The sequence below is a fragment of the Pungitius pungitius genome, chromosome 15 (assembly GCF_949316345.1).
Source record: "Pungitius pungitius chromosome 15, fPunPun2.1, whole genome shotgun sequence".
Lineage (NCBI taxonomy): Eukaryota > Metazoa > Chordata > Actinopteri > Perciformes > Gasterosteidae > Pungitius > Pungitius pungitius.
Window position 1 is genome coordinate 10,325,945 of NC_084914.1, and position 18,006 is coordinate 10,343,950.

General features: G+C 41.9%; 3 protein-coding genes across 7 annotated transcripts; 2 read left to right on the plus strand and 1 right to left on the minus strand.

Moving 5' to 3' along the window:
- Nucleotides 1-7,575: 7,575 nt before the first annotated feature.
- LOC119209485 (cilia- and flagella-associated protein 251) lies at nucleotides 7,576-10,682 on the plus strand. Of its 5 annotated transcripts, XM_062557715.1 has the most exons (7): nucleotides 7,576-7,630; nucleotides 8,121-8,222; nucleotides 8,667-8,769; nucleotides 9,252-9,280; nucleotides 9,373-9,448; nucleotides 9,524-9,837; nucleotides 9,970-10,682. In XM_062557715.1, the coding sequence occupies exons 2-6, from the start codon at nucleotides 8,211-8,213 to the stop codon at nucleotides 9,694-9,696; spliced, it is 393 nt and encodes a 130-aa protein (XP_062413699.1). In that variant the 5' UTR covers nucleotides 7,576-7,630; nucleotides 8,121-8,210; the 3' UTR covers nucleotides 9,697-9,837; nucleotides 9,970-10,682. The 5 variants fall into 5 exon arrangements, 4 of the variants coding, with proteins under 4 accessions (XP_062413699.1, XP_062413700.1, XP_062413697.1 ...); XM_062557716.1 differs by lacking the exon at nucleotides 7,576-7,630 and having other exon boundaries at nucleotides 7,900-8,222; nucleotides 9,527-9,837; XR_009942462.1 differs by lacking the exon at nucleotides 7,576-7,630 and having other exon boundaries at nucleotides 7,906-8,222; nucleotides 8,674-8,769.
- Nucleotides 10,683-10,903: 221 nt separating this feature from the next.
- On the minus strand, nucleotides 10,904-14,023 carry sf3a2 (splicing factor 3a, subunit 2). Its single transcript, XM_037458878.2, has 8 exons — nucleotides 13,871-14,023; nucleotides 12,828-13,120; nucleotides 12,675-12,721; nucleotides 12,345-12,454; nucleotides 12,200-12,249; nucleotides 11,619-11,759; nucleotides 11,472-11,540; nucleotides 10,904-11,360 (listed from the first exon to the last, which is right to left on the minus strand). The coding sequence occupies exons 2-8, from the start codon at nucleotides 13,023-13,025 to the stop codon at nucleotides 11,103-11,105; spliced, it is 873 nt and encodes a 290-aa protein (XP_037314775.1). The 5' UTR covers nucleotides 13,026-13,120; nucleotides 13,871-14,023; the 3' UTR covers nucleotides 10,904-11,102.
- Nucleotides 14,024-14,533: 510 nt separating this feature from the next.
- On the plus strand, nucleotides 14,534-17,768 carry plekhj1 (pleckstrin homology domain containing, family J member 1). Its single transcript, XM_037458886.2, has 6 exons — nucleotides 14,534-14,929; nucleotides 15,095-15,162; nucleotides 15,280-15,346; nucleotides 15,529-15,619; nucleotides 16,498-16,561; nucleotides 16,710-17,768. Exons 1-6 carry the CDS (start codon nucleotides 14,836-14,838, stop codon nucleotides 16,800-16,802), a joined length of 477 nt encoding a protein of 158 aa, XP_037314783.1. The 5' UTR covers nucleotides 14,534-14,835; the 3' UTR covers nucleotides 16,803-17,768.
- The last annotated feature ends 238 nt before the right edge of the window (nucleotides 17,769-18,006 follow it).

Sequence of the window (18,006 nt, forward strand, 5' to 3'; positions counted from 1 at the left end):
TGTCTCAGCAGAAGCACTGCCAAAGTAACGACAGAAAAACACTGTTTTTTTCATAATGCATTGAATCTTCAGAGGGCATTGATTCTAGTCTCAGCTCTGTTTACTTTCACACTGGTCCTTACATTGTGATATATTAACAAGCATCACGCATACAGAAGAAAATAAATTGATAAATGAGGCTAAAGTATGCATTCATCACTGCACTCTACTGCCCTAAGAAAGTAAATGGTAATCTTACTTCATTTTGCCACTTTGCGCGGGACTGTGCACACATGCAATTGACTGTTACTACCAGGTATACATTGATCACCTTCTTATCACCAGCTGCAGAGCCACAGAAAAAGAAATGCACAATCAAGCCGGCTTTTCATTTTCCATACTAATCTACCAGCAGTCTGTTACACAACTTTCTCCTGAATAGATCACATATTGATTGTTATTTTTCGCTGCAGCTCCATGATAAACTAGGATGTATACAACTGGCTACCTGGATTACTTTAAATGCCAAATAGGTATCTATAGGAGCAAAGAAAGACCATCAACATTAATAGCTGATCTGTGCAAAGGTAAGGGGCAGCAAAATCCCTCTCATACATGCAAGAATATATTTACGGGGCATCCTTTTTGTCCAAATATTCATAAATGATTACTTCACCTTGTGTTTTCACCAGGACACATAAATAAGCACAGGCATGTACAGTGTGGTCAACAGACAGGCAATAACACATCTACCGCCAGGTGCCAGATGACACTCAGTGGAAATAACAATCGCATATGTGAGCTTGCAGGGTAAATCAGAGGGCCTGCAGAGGCAAGATAAACAGAAAAGCAAGGCCAGCCCCTTTCATTCTGTGTATGTGTGTGTGTGTGTGTGTGTGTGTGTGTGTGTGTGTGTGCGTCTCGGCTCTACCTTTCTGGACAATATAAGCCCTAAAAGAGACCAGTAGGACAGCTAACTTCAATTATCGTGTACTTACTGCCATTTTTCTAGGTATTCTGCCTCACTTCCCAGCCCATGAGCACAAACAGAAAACAGAAAAGAAGCTGCTTATGAGCAGCCACAAAACAACGCAAAAATGTGGCTCAGCTTTCGATTTGTTTTAGGATGGCCTAAAGCAGAAATCCTCAACCTTTTGTAAGCTGGGACCAACTTCATACCATTTTTGTGGACAAACTTTCCCAATAAATATTTCAAGAATTGAGTGACACAAAAGCAGAAAAGAGACTAAACGGGCAGTAAATATGTATTAAACCAGTTGTTTATAATGCCCAAAAATATATATTCTGCTTACCCTCAGGTATCACTGCCTGGAATCATGAATCATTTAAATGAGCTTCATGTGACATTAGGAACCTTTCTGTTACCTCTACATGTTGACAGCTAAGCAAGTTAACAGTGCTAATAGTGCAAACACATGATTAATAGGAACTACGCTTCTGTGATATTCCGTTGGTCGGGGTCATCAGTTTACACCAACATACGACAGCAGAGCCGCATCTGAGAGCTAACAGCAACTCATTTCCAATTTTGGTCACCCTGCATCTCCTTTCATCATGAGTAATGTACTCATGAAACATGAAAAAAGGTAATGCTTTGAACTTTTGGGTCCCTTTTGAAAGTAATTGTCCTCATGCATGTCAAGTGAGAGTCAAAGAGAAGGAGTGAGGGATGCACAAAGATGAACATAGAGAAATTTATTTCTGCTTTGATCTCACTTGCTATATACAGTTTGGCCTGTGGTCGAGTGTGCAGCTGTCATGGCTCCCCATGAAACCAGGAGGCAGACAGAAAGGGGCGTCCCTGCTGAGTGATGGCTGTGATGGGTCCTCAAGTCTCCGCTGTCACCGCACACCACGCAGCTTATGTAAGCAGGTGGCAACGGAGGGAGGAAAAGACGCAGTAGACAATGAGGGAAGGCAGAACAGCGTCAGGCGAGCAGCAAGCGAAAGAGAAGAAGATAAAGGAGAGGAGGGCTGTCATCATAAAGAGTCTGACTCATTCCTACTGTTCTGGATATAGCACTGAGCTGAGAGGCATGTACGACAGCTCCAGAACAATTACATTCCTTCTAATCAGGATTAGCTTCATAATATATGAGAGAACAGACCAGTCTCTGCAAAACCACACAGAAAAAGAACTCAATTTTCCACTGAGGCCGCCACCAAATAATGACAGCTGACATTTATTCAGTGTGCAGATATTAAAAAAGTGCTTGACAAAAGGGAATTATCTTTCTATGGAACTAAGTTGCAGCCCATACTGTCAGGGGGGGACGCGGTCGAGGGCAAGGAGGGAGGACTCAAACGCAGAGTTGATGAGAAATAAAAGGACTTTAATAGTCATAAACTCAAAATCGCTCCAACCAAAAAGGGGAGGAAGGAGGAGAAAACAAAACCGACAAAAAACAAGGACCTGGACTTGGAAACACAAGAGACTTACTTTGACACATGGACGATCGACATGTAATGACGCCACACCAGACAAGGGACTCACAGGGCTTAAATACACAAGGGAGGTGCAGGTGATTGAACACAGGTGGAAACGATCAGGCACGGCAGACAATCACAAGGGAAGACAGGACAAGGCAGGAAGTGAAGTTACCCAGGAACACAAGAGACATGAAAACTACAAAATAAGACAGAGCAGACCCAAACCGTGACACATACTGTTTTGGAAAATATATTAAGATTGCATCCTTGCTAATGCAAGCTTGAGTTAGTGATTGAGGTTTTACAGATAGCAGCATGGTTAGATCTAGGATTTAGATTCTGACCCATTGTGTCTGTAGTTATCTGCCGAGGCAGTGAAGGGGCCTGCTTGGCATGCTCTCACTCTGTAAGTGCCTCCAGAAAGGACTGGCTGTGAAAGCTGCAGTCAAATAGCTGTAATTATCTGCAATCAGTGGACTACCATGGGCTGGCTGAAAGGCTGCGAGCACACAAACACAACGGAGGAAAAGAGGCATTGAGGGGGCAGAGGCTATAATATTTCTAGGAAATTAAAGAAAATGGTAGCAATGTTAGTTTCAAAATCATTCTAGAACTGATTCTTGTCTCCAAAGACTTCTGTCGTTGAAAAAAAAACCTTATGGTTCTCTATATGAATCAAATCTTCATCAGAGGATAATGTTTTGAAGGACACCTATTTTACAGAAACCTACTTGTCACATGTACATAATTTTACACCCACTTAATTAACAATTTAAACTCACAAGACCGCCCCTAGTGCAGGATGTTTTGGGGCACTTTCACTCCTTCAATGTCAACTTCTAGCATTGCCCATAAGGCCTGGGAGTATAACCTTCCTACGGCACAGTTTACAACTGATAGCTCAGCCGGTCAAAGAGAAACTAAGTGCATGTAGGCAGAGAATGAGTTATTGGCTCTGCAGTCCTACGTGCTAACAACCAATATGAAAGAGGGACTGAAGACCTCAATGAAGACACAAAGCATTTCATAATCTGTGACATCATGTGATGAAAAGCTTTCCAGACAATCGTGGTCACTGTCAAACATCCATAAGACAGCAGTGACTCGTCTCCCACAGACACATGCGCATCTGCCGGAGCATTAAGGGCTGCAGCAGAAGCCGTGAAGCTTTGGCCTGTATCCGCTGAAAGGCTGAACAGCGGCAGATGAATAGAGGGTAATTAATACACATAGCACACAGGGGACCGCAATACAGTCTCAGGGCAAATTACCCTATCAATAAAATGGCCTGTAGACACAATGAGAGATAGAGAGTGGAGGAGGCAGAGGGTGAAAGCCACATATAAGGGCCAAGCAGCTCTCAGGTGTAAAAGGGAAGTGGTTCAGTTCTTAATAAAGAGACACTCAATCATGCCTCCCTGGAGAAATAGTCACAAAATACATGTTAAATGAGTTTTAAAGGGGAAATGGAAGGTAAGACAATGAGTGGTAGGCGAACAAGACGAAGAATCATAACACCCTAAATATACAAAAGGCTTTATAAAGTTGGACTTAATATTGACAAGGAAAGACTATAATTTGGATTCCCCCTGTATTTTAAGTGAGACAATGTCTCTTAACTTTTCTTCTTTAACACTTTTCCTTTTCTTCTCATATTCCCTCTATTGCCTGCATGATAATCCCATGATGAAAATCCTTCTTTTTCTCAGATCATCACTCTGCAAGAGTCTCCCCCGATGATTCCTCTCTCAGGACGTTACGACGGGCCGGCAAATCCCCTCCGGCTCCGTGGCTGTCTGAACCGGTGCGTGCTGAGAAAGCCACTATGCGAGCATCAGAAAGGAAATGGCGTAAATATGAACTGCTTCTCTCCTCTTTTGCTGCTTCTATCTCTGCTGCCAAAAGCTCTTTCTACCAATCTAGAATTGGGTCCTCATTTCCTAACCCCCAAAACTATTTTCTATCTTCTCCAACCTCCTTGAACCTCCCCCGGTCCTTCTCCCCCCCTCCAACCGCTGCTTCCGCTCTGACGATGGGGTAATGAGGGGCAGTTTATCACATTGTTTGCACATTTGAACATTCATCTGCCTGAGAACACAGTGCGGGCAGCAGCAGAGCGCTCCCCTCGGTGAACTCAGCAAGGCTCACACTCATGGTCAGTTACATGTTGGTCTCCCAAAGATCAAAAGGATGACCAAGCTGCCTGAGGAGATACAGAGAAGCACACGGGTCCCTGAGTGACACCCGGACAGCATGAAGACGTTCGTTTGAGATTCCGAGTGAAAGGCAAAGTGCAGTGAGACATACAAGGGAATCTTTGTGGATCCAGTGTCGGTCCTCTTCAAAGAGAGGTTTTACACTATCTGAGATGGAGGGTGTTCAACACGGGCAGATATCTGGAAGGCAGGTTGTGAGGCTGTCTGGTAGCTAAGTGCTGCTCCTTAATGCTTGCTACTGCTAACAGTGCTGCTTGGACAGTTCAAGCAATACAACTGCCAAAATAGAATATAATACCAATTGAAATAAGAGAAACCTAAAGTCATGTGAGAAATCAAAATTACAGATGGGTTATGTTACATTATGAAGTTGATATAAATATTTACCTCTGTATTGGCAACCTTTGCCGCTCCAAAAAGGTTGATTTGCTGAAGCGAACCGTTATCTGATTCTGTTAGCAGCCTCGTCTTCATCCCAAAGGTGTCTTTATCCACATCGCCAATCCAATTAGAATTTATCCCCACTTCATCTCTACCGTTAATGATCACATAGCGTTTTATTAAATCCAAGTCAAGAAGTGTCAGAACTCAAATAGGACAAGTTCAAGTTAGTAAGTCTCTTTCAAATAGAAAGACAAGATGTGTCTGAATGCTGAAATATTAACGATAATATAATGTCAAAATACTTATATATACATATCAAAAATGAAATATTAACTAACAACGATCTGTTGATGTGGCCATGGGCATCTGAAAAAGGCTTTGTAGACCTTACATCTTGATTTTATGCAACCTTGCAAGTTCAAGACAGTGCATATCTTTATTACTTAGTTATGTAGTTCAAAAAAGTTTATTTTGTTATTTTGTGACCTGGGGTGTGAACTAAGAACACGCTTTCATGGTCTTGAACTCGCCGTACACATTAAAAAAGGCAGAATATTTGAGTGAAGAATACAAAAAGTGAGTTTGAGAGGGAAGCGTAGATACCTGTCCCACTAACAATGGAAAGGTGTACGGTGAGGTTTGGTTCCTTTGCTTATACTGTTATGGGGTTTGAACCCTACCGAGGCATTAAGTCTGTTTACACCTCTAGAAACATCATCTGTAAGGGCTTTACGTTTATAAAGACGTCAGCTCTTCCCTCACAATGACTTCAAAACACAAAGGAGCCATGTGTGAAGCACAGAGCATCAACAGAGGAGCAAACACCTGCTCTATGGAACGATAAAGTGGAGTAATGTCTACCTGAACACAGACCAAGCTGCTCATCCTCAGTGTGTCGAGAGACGCTCAGAGGCACACAGAATGCACCCAATCTGATATAAAGTGCATTTCAATCCAACGGACGTCCTCCACGAGTTTGAAACAGGCTACACAGTTAATGTTGTTTCACGCTCCACTGTACTCCTCAGTGTGCGAGGACATGGGGCAGCTCCCACTGAGTGTTGGATGGTCAATGTGTCCTTGGAGGACACAAAGGGAGCCAAAAGCTGTACCCAGTTGTGTCTCTCCTCTGACATAATTGGGAATGTCGATGTCCGCAAGCAATGTTTGCTCTCATTATCGCGCAGGGCTTATGTTGCCCTCGAAACCTTCTTCAATGCTTCCTTGGTCTAGACTTGGAAGTTTCACTTTTTTTCAACACATGCTGAGACTCAGAGAGAAGGAACCTTAGATCACTTATTGACATTACATGTCATTGACATTAAGGAGGAAATCCGTAGGCTCCGTATACTGTTGGAAGACCTAATTATTTCATACGAATCAAATGCAGAACTGTTCCCTCAGATGATGCACTATGACTAGTAATGACGCTGTGTCCTTGGAATTTCAATGTAAGCAGCGACAAATCAGTGGGGTGAGAGTGTGCATTTGGTCAATTAAGTCGGCAGACAAGCTCATTATAGGCGAGAATAACACTAAATGAATCCATCACGCCGCTAACATTTTCAGTGTGTGTTTCTGTATGCTGTAATTTAGGAGCCCACAACATATTGTACTTTTTGTTTTAAACAAACAAAATTACCAGATTAAATTCAGCTGATGGTTGCACAGCACATTTTTTGCTGCCTACAAATAGGAATCTACAGGAAAAATATGAATTTAAAGGTGGCACATTTCAAAATTCACAGTTTAGGGATTGCCTACACAGCTTTCTGCTATTGGTCTTGACAGCGCTGTCAGCGATAAACAAGTTACACGTAAAATTACGTTAAAAAGTCTATCTTTGGGAGCTGGTTGTATAATGGGAATTTATCCATGTTTATCCATTCACAGTAAATATCAAACAACACAAAGGATCTACAGCTTCGCCAGCTGCTGTCAGAATAAACGCCTACACGTCACAGCACTGTTTGGACTAAATGCTCACTCTGCGTACACGCTGATTACCTCCACCTTCGCCATTTTAGGTTGTTTTGTTAGCAAGCTAATCAGCACTGAACACAAAGCACAGCTTTTGCTCGTCACTGGAACATAAACCGAAGCATTTGACAAATTAAAATCTTTACTTGATTGATCAATATTGAGAGAATCACCAGTTGTCACCATTAGTTATCAATCAATACATGTTTCAGGGGAACTCGGCCTGAACAAAACCTCATGGCAATGTATTTAATAGTTGCTGAGATATTGAGCCGCCCAATTTAGATTTATTTAAAAGCACCACAACTGAGAGAGATTGGTTGTGTCAGTTTTGGGACATAACATCCTGAGATGCTGCTCTGGGTACAATTTGAGACTATTTTCTTGGACAGTCTACCCACGGCGAAAGGTTACACAGCTTAAATCCACTTCAAAGTGATTACTGATGGGTAGATCACTGCGTGATTCAGCTGGAATGTATCCCAGCGAAGGTATGAGTCATCAACGTTAACACAAGTGTGTTTATCAACACTTCCTCTCTCCTCCTACATGAAACTGGCCTGTAACCACCTCACCCTGATAGAACCTCGTCATCTCTACATCTGTTTGCTGCGTGTCCTGTGAGTGGCCTCCATCTCTTTCTCTCTCTCTCACACACACACACACACACACGATGAGAATAATGCACTTCTGCACTACTCTCCAAAGGAAACATAGAAATTATAATGAGATTAAAATTTGACTGACAGATGGCCACATGTTTGGTGAGCTCATTAGAAGCGTGTCAGTCGTGCTGCTAATCTGAGTGTCCCTCTGACGTTCCACAGACTTCATTTGAGGAGCAAAGCCGCTTGAAACCAAAGTACAGGGCCGCCATCTGCTGGCGATTTCATGAGAAAAGGTCTCTCTTATTGGTTGTTGCTATAAATCTTAAAACCGTGTAGGATTTACATAGGAGTCTTCCCAAATTTGGGGCACGGTTTGGCTTTTCTCTGCATTTCTCGGCCCTCTTTTGGGATTCGAAAGCCGCATGCCGCACGTTAATGTCGACCGACTGACCGACAATTCTTTTTGTTTTTTCATTCTCCCACACCTGTTCTTGGTTGTCAGACAGTACAGAGCCTGACTGCTGCCACCTCTACTGAGAAACAACAGGCTCTGTGACAAAGGTTGGACGACGCCGCTCGGGGGGGACCCCAAATGTCGAGACAGGTAGGTGCTTATTTCAATCAGGGCCAAAGGTTAGACTTCATCAGAGGGTCATGCTAACCACTAGAATAATAGTAACATCAGCCCGTGTGTTCTTTTTGAATCACGTTGTCCCTCCAGCGGCCTGTCTTCATCTATTTACAGGCCTGCTAGGACTTTAGCTCAATGTCCGGGTACAAATGTCTTTGAGCCGATTCTAAACGCTGATGAGAAAACAGAAAATCTTCAAAGTGAAGAATATACATCTCCATCTAGTTTTTGGGATGTAAGAGCAGGCACAAATAGAGCATTTATAAAAAATAACAGAAATCGGTAGGATGAGCTGACCTCTGACTCATTAGCATATAACACGAGCTTTGAGTAAAGTGCACATGTCTTAATCTTCAGAGTCATTTCTAAAAAAACTCCGTTTTGAGCCACATCCATCTTCTTCCCTCTTTTTCTCAGAGGGAAGGGATGGAAGAGAGCTATGAGACATTTGAAGAGGAGTTAAGGCCACCAAGAGCAGTACCTCCTCCACAGAAGCCTGTTCGACAGATCGTCAGAACAGGTGCCGACGAACACACAAACACACACACAAACACACACACACAGACACACACATATATACACAGTATCTGTAATGCCTGCAGATAAAAGCCTTGGTGCATATATTGTACGACTCTATAAATACTTGGAAACAGCAGCGCAGGCAGCCACTGAAATTGGACCCCTTGTCAGAGGCAACACAGGGATAATTCTGTATGGGGGGGGGGGGGGGTGTAAGCCTCGCTCTCTGCAAATAAAGACAAAGTCCTGCTTGTGAGGCTCCTAAAAGTCTAAAAACACCATTTGGTCTGTTTTTTTGCTTTGGCCCAGACTGAAATGAGTTTGTATAGTCTCTCAAGGTCTCCAGGCGAGGAATACTACACCGCTATTTCAGCTGACAGTAAACAATGATAAGAATTTAAATTAATATGCATGAATAAATGTGAAGGAATGGTAGTTTGTTGTTGTTTATCCCCTCCGTAAATCTCCATCTGTCTGTTTCAGAAATGAACACTACAAGAAAATTCAAAGAGGTTAGTTGGAACAAACCAAACCGGACTTTTCTTCTAAATGTTTGCATCCCAAATACATATTTTGTCTGAGAGAAATGTGTTGTTTTCAACAGGAAATTCTTACATTTTCACAGCCAGCTAGAGCAGAACCCAAGATTTTACCCAGGGAGCCCAGCTTCCCCAGAACAAGTAGGTAATCCCCCCCCCCCCGGTGTACTTTACTGGATCACAATGACAGCGTCTCCTCCTCTCTCCTTCCTTCAGCAGCCTTACGTAAAGCTTCGTCCTTCCAAAACTTGACCCAGATTGAAACGCCTTGGGAGAACGTCACCCTCAACCGCTGTCTGTTTGTGGCCATTACCATCCTAGTGCTGACCTCAGGCTTCCAGAAGCTTCATGGGAAGTCAAATAAAAGGAGAACCACAGTTATAAAATGACATGCCTACTTTGACTAAATGGACTCTTTTCAAAATCAAAAAACAGAAAGCCTGCGTGGTCAGAAGGCAGCGGAGGAGGAAGACGTTGGACTGACAGTGAGACGGACAGGCAGACTACGACACAGCAGACCACCACCTGAGGTAAAGACCGTAGCAAATGACCTGCATTCACCTATTTGACACATTAATTTACTGACATGAAGACAAACTGGTGTACAGTACATGTACCACCGATTCTATCGTGTCAGCCACGTCATGTGTTCTCCCCCTCAGCCAGAGACCACACTGTGGGAGGTCATGTTACAGTGGCTACCAGACCTTGATGATGAAGAGGACGAGGAGGATGAGGAGGACGATGACGCCAATGAAAATGATTTGGGAAGAGTCCAAATAAAAAAGTCAAAGAGAGGAGCGGCAGCACGAGCATCAAGAGGTCTCAGAAATAAGCCGCCCCCGGACCGAAAATCCATCAAACGAAGAGAAGGACGGTTTAAGGAAGGGAGAGCCAAAAAAGCCAAAGACAAGACGGACAGAAACAAGAAGGAGGAACCTGAAGCAGGGCCAGATGAGGAAGATGAGCATGACGGAGAGCAGGAGGAAGAGTCGGAGAGTCAAAAGCTGGAGGAAAAGAAAGAAGAAAAAGACTCAAAAGGCATGAGCTGATTCTTCGTACTCTGCAATGTTGCAATACATTGTCGAAACCACTTTCACAGAATTGATTTGATAACATTTATGAAGGTGGTAATATTCAATTTAATAATAAATAACCACCAGTGAGACTCAAAATAATGTTGCTGCTTAACAGATGTGCTTCCATGTAATGAAACACCTGTAAAGACATTTGCATTTTCATTTAACCTGCCGGCGGCTTCCTCTCAACTCTGAAATCGCTCGGTTCTCGTTAGCTTTGAAGAACCCAAATCGGTCTGTAGTTTGTAATTAGAAGGTATTGTATACGGCAAATAAAAGAACGTTTGTTTTGGTTATGACTAGTTTAACCCTGCCTGCTCAAGTTAAATGTTAAGCGTCTTCTCCGTTTATTCTATTCCAATCCTAACAGATATTTGCGCAACCTCTGCAATGCTGCTCTTCTTATGCTACAACACATTCACAAAGACAGGATCTATTCAGGTTTCTGTGTGTGACGTCTTGTAAAAAAAATACAGAATAAAAGAGGCAAATACTTTTTTCAACAGAATTTTATTACAAAAAGAGAATCCTAAATGATTAGCCATTTTCAAATCATAGCTCCAATCCAGAAACAAAGCATTCATATAAACAGTGTGGTCGTACAGGCTGCCCTACACACTCACATAAACCAAAATGAATGTATAAAAATTCTACTAGACTTTAGACATCATTAAAAACACTGGGACAGAAAGCAATCATTGTTCACTGGGAGGGGATCAATTATTAGACATAAGGCCCTCAGGAGGAGGGGGCCTCATTGGCATGGGAGGCATGGCCATCTGAGGAGGCATATGGGGGGTTCCCGGAGCGCCAGGTGGGAGAGGGGGCATCCCTCCTGGCGGGGGAGGGGGCATTGACTCATTTGGCCGATGTCCACTCATGAGAGGAGGGGGGCGCTTCACACCTACAGGAGGTGGGGGTCCACTGGACTGGGGAACAGCTTTCTCCATTTTGAAGTGGAACTGCAGGAAAAACTGGGGGGGAAACAACATAGAAGATTAACACGGTTAAACCACAGGTTTTCACATTTCTCACATGAAATGCCCGGGTGGGCTTGGTGGTGACAAATAGGAATCGGCTTGTACCTGTTTGGTTTCCCTGTTCCAGTGGGTCCAGAAGCGGTTTTCTGCTTTATCAATTTCTCTACTCGGGACCTAAAAAAGTAAAGACGTTATGTCACGGCAGGAATAACAATGTTATTGGAGAACAGTACAAGTGTGGCTTCCGCTCACCTTAAAGGCAATAGTCTCATAAGGTTCAGCAGCCAGAAGCAGGTACTGCCAGCGGCGATCAGGGGGCTCAATGCGCTGTTCGTAAGCGGACATGAAGCGGTGCCGGGGTCCTATTCCTTCAGCGATCTCTGGATAGTCGATCTGAGGAAAGGAGAAGGTGAGTTTTGGATGCTCGATCAAATAGAGCCAACAGATTAAAACATTTAAAAATGAAATGTCGCAAGATGTTTGTCCTCTAATAAACCATAAAAAGATTCTCACAACAACGGATAACTGAATGGATAACTCGAGGCAGTTTCAACTTTATACTTTACATTCACAACTTATTAATGTCAGTACTGCCATGCGTAGAAAGATAACAGAATTATTTTTAGAACATTTAGAAGCTGGAGAATATATATTTACAGTTGCTTAAGAAATCAGTGGTGAAAAAACACTACACTGAAGCCCGAAAAGATTGACTACTATATTTGACCAAGTTAAGCATGCATCTTAAAAAACAGTTTTAATGTCGATATACTCGGTTTAGGATTTTAGAAGAAAATCACAGGATAACAACAAGATTTTACAAACACACTAACCTGGAAAAGTAAGGACTGCTGCCCCGTCTCTGGATCCCTCTGTTTAGTTACTGTTAGGAAGAAAAAGACAAGGACCATGTGTTAAAATGCAATACATTTGGAGTGAAACCTCAATCAGCATGAAGTAAATAAAGAGTGCACGTACCTTTGTATCCAGGTCGGCCAATTTTAACAAACTTCTTGACTTCAACTTTCACTTTTGCTGGAGCCGGCTGGGCAGGTGCTTCTTTTGCCTCTTTGGCTGCTCTCCGCGCTCTGAAAAAAACAAAACATTTATATTTTATTAGGTGATCAATTCACTGCATAAAATGTGTGTTGCATTGTCAATTCCCAGCAACCGTGAAAACGCTAATGACCCTATACAAGCCCACAATGTGATTGGCACCTGGGATGTGAGAAGTTTATCAGTCTTGGTAAGCTGAAGTGGAAAGAATCAGTCCAAGAGGACAACATATAAAAATAACATTTCACTTACAAGTTGGTCTGATGTTTCTTTCCTTGTGTGTGAGCCAAGTAGCTGCCCTGTAATGCAGAGGAGAGAAGTTTGTCAAACAGGATACTCAATTCAAGAATTAACACCAGGTTCAGATATCATAAGATGGGCAGGTATCAGTGTGTGCCTCCAAACCTCATTATTATGAAGTGTCAAGCAAAGTTTGCACTCGTATGATCCTAAATGATTTTTCATAAAGTAGGGGTCTTTGTTGATGTCAATTGTCTCCAGCGCCAGCTGACGTAACCGCTCTCGCCGATCACGGTTACTCTCAGAGGCGGAAGCCACTCCACCGCTCCCCGTCTTTCCTCCAGCTCGATGCTGGAAATCCATCTTTGCAAAAGGTTGAGCTCAATCACCCAGACACACACACGGGTGTTGCCCAGTCAGTACTGGACAGGTGTCCCAAGAAAATCCTTCCTTTTTATCTGAAAAAATAAAGCACACATTGTTGCCAAGAATGTAACTAGATAATAACATTTAAAGCTACTATCGTACAAAATTGTTGCCAAACAGTACCATATGTGGAGTTACAACACCTCTTAGGGGTAAACTTAATGCGGCTGCTGACATAACTCTTTGCCCCTATTGGTAATCTACTTTACTGCTCAACAATGACAATACTATGATTTGTATGCAAGTTTATATTGTATGTGTCCGCACACCGTTTGAGAAGCCACATAAATACATTAAGTGCACCATTCATGCAGACAACCGGTCACATTTTTCACGTTTTACAATTCAATGACTCTTCAGATCCGTCTTGACTGCGTTTATTTAATTTAACCGTACATAAACTTCCCCTTTAATGGATCCGTCTAACACCTGGGAATTAAATAGATAAGTTAACATCATAGTCGTGTAGAAAGCGATTTCATTTTCAATTAGATAGAATGTATTTACACGAGGTAAGGGGGAGGGGGTTATCTTTACAAACCTTAGTGAGCTATACAGTATGTTTAAGTACGCTGGCTCCTCAATACAACCCGACACGGCTTAGGCTAAGCTAACGGTGTTAGCTGCTAATTGTGGATGTTTAAAAAGAAATTTGAATTGCCAAACAACAAAATAAAGATATATAGCAACGTGCATATTCTAATACAAGTGTCATTTACATGACTGAACGATAACTATAAATGAAAGAATGAAGAAAAGTTAAATTAGATGAAAACACTCACCGACACAACAACGTTAGGATCGTGCCACCGTAGGTTTGTACTGCGCATGTCCAAGAAGTTTCTTCTCAGCCACTTGGCGGTTGGAAAAACACTTCCGGTGCGTCACCGCCACCTTCTGGACCGGAGCGAGGACCGCCTGGACTCACTAACAGCTCCTCATTCATATGAGGCCGCATAAAGGCTCTTGATGCATTTAAGAAATTTGTTTAACCAATACATACTTTTTTTTAAATCCATGGTTCTCAGATAAACTATTAAAGTACTAAAATAATCTACAAATTAAATAGTAAGGAGTTCTGATTAGCCTCATATGTTCTACTCTTCACTAATTCTTATTCGCTCTCCATTCTTATCTTTTTCTCATAATTGTCTCTCCAACTTTCACTTTTGTAAACCACATACATAAATATCGTGCATAAGAAGCTTTTCCTAACACAATTCTGTCTTTTATATCTGACGTTTTTATTTCTCTGTTGCTTAAATTCACAGCTAAGATTCTACAGTCAGTCCACACTCAATTAATAATACATACAAACATATATACATTGTCATGACAGCAAGCATGACATTTAATTATTATTTTATATTATGGCAACCAGTGGCTTCGTGCATGCGCGCTGCTGTTTGTGAAGGCGCAGTTCGCATAGTTTGACCCTCTCTGCCTGCCGTAAGTTAGCATTATAGAGGAGTGCCACTATCACCCGTGAGGAGGGCGTGTGTGTCCGGTGTGTGGCATGAAGTCCGTCACCGCTGTTTTCGCTTGACACGTAAATGACTAAACTCATCCAGTCAAATTTCGCGGACATGGAAAGCGAAACAGTGACGTTCAACCGACGTAACTGACACGTTGTCACCGCTCGCCGTTGTTATCGCACTCCATTGTCGTGCTGTCGGTGGGAATGGCTTCGCCGTAAAGAATACCCTTCAACACTCTCCGTGTTTCAACGCGTCCAGCGGCCCGCGGGATGCGTTTCAACGAGAAGGAGCTGGCGTCCCTGAGCCGCCAGCCCTCGGAGATGGCAGCCGAGCTCGGGATGCGAGGACCCAAGAAAGGAGACGGTAACGCGCTTTAACCCTGAACCATTACGACCCGGCTGTCTTCGCATCCACTTCCGTCTCGTGCGGAGTCAACAGCAGACCGCTGACCTGCTGGTGCCATCAGCGAGCATCACGCATGCCACGAGTTCCTCTTAACTTAATTCATTCCCCTGTGTTATTGTACAGTTATAAAGAGGAGGCTGGTGAAACTCGTCGTTAACTTCCTATTCTATTTCAGAACTGATGAGGAAGAGGTCAGTTGTATTCATTCTACCATATTTAATTAAAAACCACATCATATATTGCCTTACCTGAAAGTGATACCATGTCTTGTTATGGTCAATTACGTCAAGTCACTTTTTATTCTTCAGCCAATTGGAGCGTTGCTGCTGGAGCAGTGTCGGGTGGAGAGGGAGGACAGTCAGTCCTTCTCCATTGGTGAGTGAACTTACATTCACAGGACTCACCTTCACTTTCTCCCTTGTTGACTGGATTTAAATTCTCTAGGTTATTGTAAATGACTGGATTCACGTTTGAGCTGATGCTATTTAAAATGCATTGTTGATATGTCCCTGAACAGCATTGTCTGCTGTTGTATTTCTGTGTGTTATTTTTTGTAGCATTTCTGGATGAAGCAGAGAGGAAGTATCTATTTGAATGTGACTCAGAAGAGCAGTGTGGGGAGTGGGTGGACTCCATTATCAAGGCCAGGTAGGACTGACACCGGACACCACAATCATGTGCACATGTTTTGGTCAAATCTAGAAATTAAATATTAATTTTATTTCCTGATTCCCTTTAAAATGTTGACGCTAAAAGTTATTGATGTGGCATATGGCTCATTGAGTAATCTAGTATACTGTCATTTGTATACTGTCATTTGTTTAGTTTTGTAGATGGATAAATACAGACATATATGGATAAATACAGACATATATGTCTGTATTTATCCATCTACAAAACTATGGTTATTTGGAGGAACTTCAGTGTTACCCCCTACCACTATATAGATAGGCAGTTATGTGATATCAGTACTATTATCATTACTGTGTGATACTAGAACTATCATCAATATTGTGTAACACCAGCACTATCATCATTTATAACAACTGGTCACATATCTGCATACAACCAGCCAAGCAGCATGAAATGTGTGTTTACACTAGTGTCGAGTGATTATCACTTGACACTAGTGTAAAATCATGAAACAGGGAGTTTGTCAAGTAATGTTTGCTAACAGGAGACAGAATTGACACATAAAAGACATGCATCAAGACTATTCAAAGGTCTTCTGCTGACTAGGACATGATATTATTGCATTTTTTCCAACAAAGATATTTGAAACATGGGGTAGAACACCTTAAACCAAATTGTGTTTTAGCCTCCATTAATAAACTCATATGGGGGAAACCGACAAAAGGAAAATTATGTAGAAGTTTCCACAGACTTATTGTCCAAAATCAGACAACCTGAACAGTTTTCAAAGGATACATCAACACTTTACAATTTATTTATTTTTTGTTTCACTCTGAAGGTGATAGGGATAGTTTCCCCCCCACCAAACTAATTTGTCTTCTCATCTCTTGCAGTTACGAGTTTATGAGGAAGAACCTGATATTTTATCGCACTGAAATCCACAGGCTCACTGGCAAGGTACGGTTCATCAAAGAGTGTTGTACTAGAAAGGCGTTAGGCGTGGAAAGGTTTTTTGTGCCGTAATTAACAATATCCTCCGCACAAACATAAGATCAATGGATCGGTCAACAGATCAAACTTGACTCATCTTCATCTTTCCTCTCAGGACCCCTTGGAGCAGTACGGTATATCAGATGAAACTCGTTTCCAGGTCAACAACGGCCTGCAACTTCTGTCTAGGGATACGTCCTCCCTGTAGACCAGCAACCTGTGTTCAGATTTTCTTTCATTTTTGTTTGCCCTGGCATTCCAACCCTCTCTTCTCACTGGTTTTAAAAACCATGGCATTACTATTAGCACACAATATTTCTTCATTGGTCTGAATGTATTTTGTGTCGAAAATGTTATTGAACAGTATCTGCAGCCATGCAAAGTACTAAGGTGATGATTGTCAGTCATTACAGGGAACACGGGACCGTTGAACTTGACACTTTTATTATTTTTGGTTTTAGAGGATTCTTTTCTTGCCATTTACTGTTTTCTGACCTTGTCTTGGTTACTTACTTTACACTGTAGTCTCAGACAATGTGATTTGTGAGCGTTTGATTGTAAATATGCTGTAGAGATGCAGCTGTGACTTTCTTTTAGGACTCTTTGTAATATAAGCACGACTGAGTTTAAAAGAATCATTTCAGGAAATGTTAATAATATTCATCAAGCATGTATTTGCTGTTCAAAGAAGCTTATCGTTATTGCCCAATTCATAAAAACCTTAAGCAGTATTTGAACTGCATGGGCTATTGAGCCATACATCTAACTCCAGTTTTACTTATGAAAGAGTTAATTTTTTGGTTATCCCAATGTATATTCATCATCTAGCCCATTTTCAGCTATTTAGTTTTCAAAACTTTACTTTTGCACATAATCCTGGGTGGCGGTCAAAAATGTACTTGAACGTACTGCGTCTTTTCTTTGGCACTTTGAATCAGTTTTCTTTAGGCAAGCTATTGCACCATGCTCTCACTAACTGTCTTTTCAGGATAGCAGCATGTAGTGTTGATGAAATTGTGCTCACAGCCTAAGTTAACTAGCAGAATGTGATATTGAATGTGCGTTTATTTTTAAGCTTTTGCACACTAAATGAGTTTCGTCTGTTTTTACTTCATGTGAGATTGTATATGTTTCACTTCCCTTTTTTTAAACAAATAAAGCCATTTAAAATTGACTTTAAATGTGGTTTGTCATCTGTTAACTAGAACTCAAATAATCATTGGTAACATGTTACTTCATACATTTGTGAATAATAGTCAGTATACCAATTCTGTTCAACGGTTTGCAATGGTGCCTTAACCTGTGTCCAACATCGTTGGAAAGATAGTCACCTTCAATGCGGAAGTTCCACAACGGCCCCTAAAGGCTTTTTGTTTTGTCAAATGAATTATACAATGTTTTTACTGTATCAT

Bases quoted from the DNA above. Each gene is read 5' to 3' on its own strand.
- LOC119209485 (XM_062557713.1), top strand. From the start codon at position 9,715: ATGGACTCTTTTCAAAATCAAAAAACAGAAAGCCTGCGTGGTCAGAAG. The intron at 9,838-9,969 runs GTAAAGACCGTA...TCTCCCCCTCAG, and splicing joins ACAGCAGACCACCACCTGAG to CCAGAGACCACACTGTGGGA.
- sf3a2 (XM_037458878.2), bottom strand. From the start codon at position 13,025: ATGGATTTCCAGCATCGAGCTGGAGGAAAGACGGGGAGCGGTGGAGTG. The intron at 12,250-12,344 runs GTACGTGCACTC...TCTTCCTAACAG, and splicing joins TGGCCGACCTGGATACAAAG to TAACTAAACAGAGGGATCCA. The intron at 11,361-11,471 runs GTACAAGCCGAT...TTTCCCCCCCAG, and splicing joins GGAACAGGGAAACCAAACAG to TTTTTCCTGCAGTTCCACTT.
- plekhj1 (XM_037458886.2), top strand. From the start codon at position 14,836: ATGCGTTTCAACGAGAAGGAGCTGGCGTCCCTGAGCCGCCAGCCCTCG. The intron at 15,163-15,279 runs GTCAGTTGTATT...TTTATTCTTCAG, and splicing joins TCAGAACTGATGAGGAAGAG to CCAATTGGAGCGTTGCTGCT. The intron at 15,347-15,528 runs GTGAGTGAACTT...TATTTTTTGTAG, and splicing joins CAGTCAGTCCTTCTCCATTG to CATTTCTGGATGAAGCAGAG.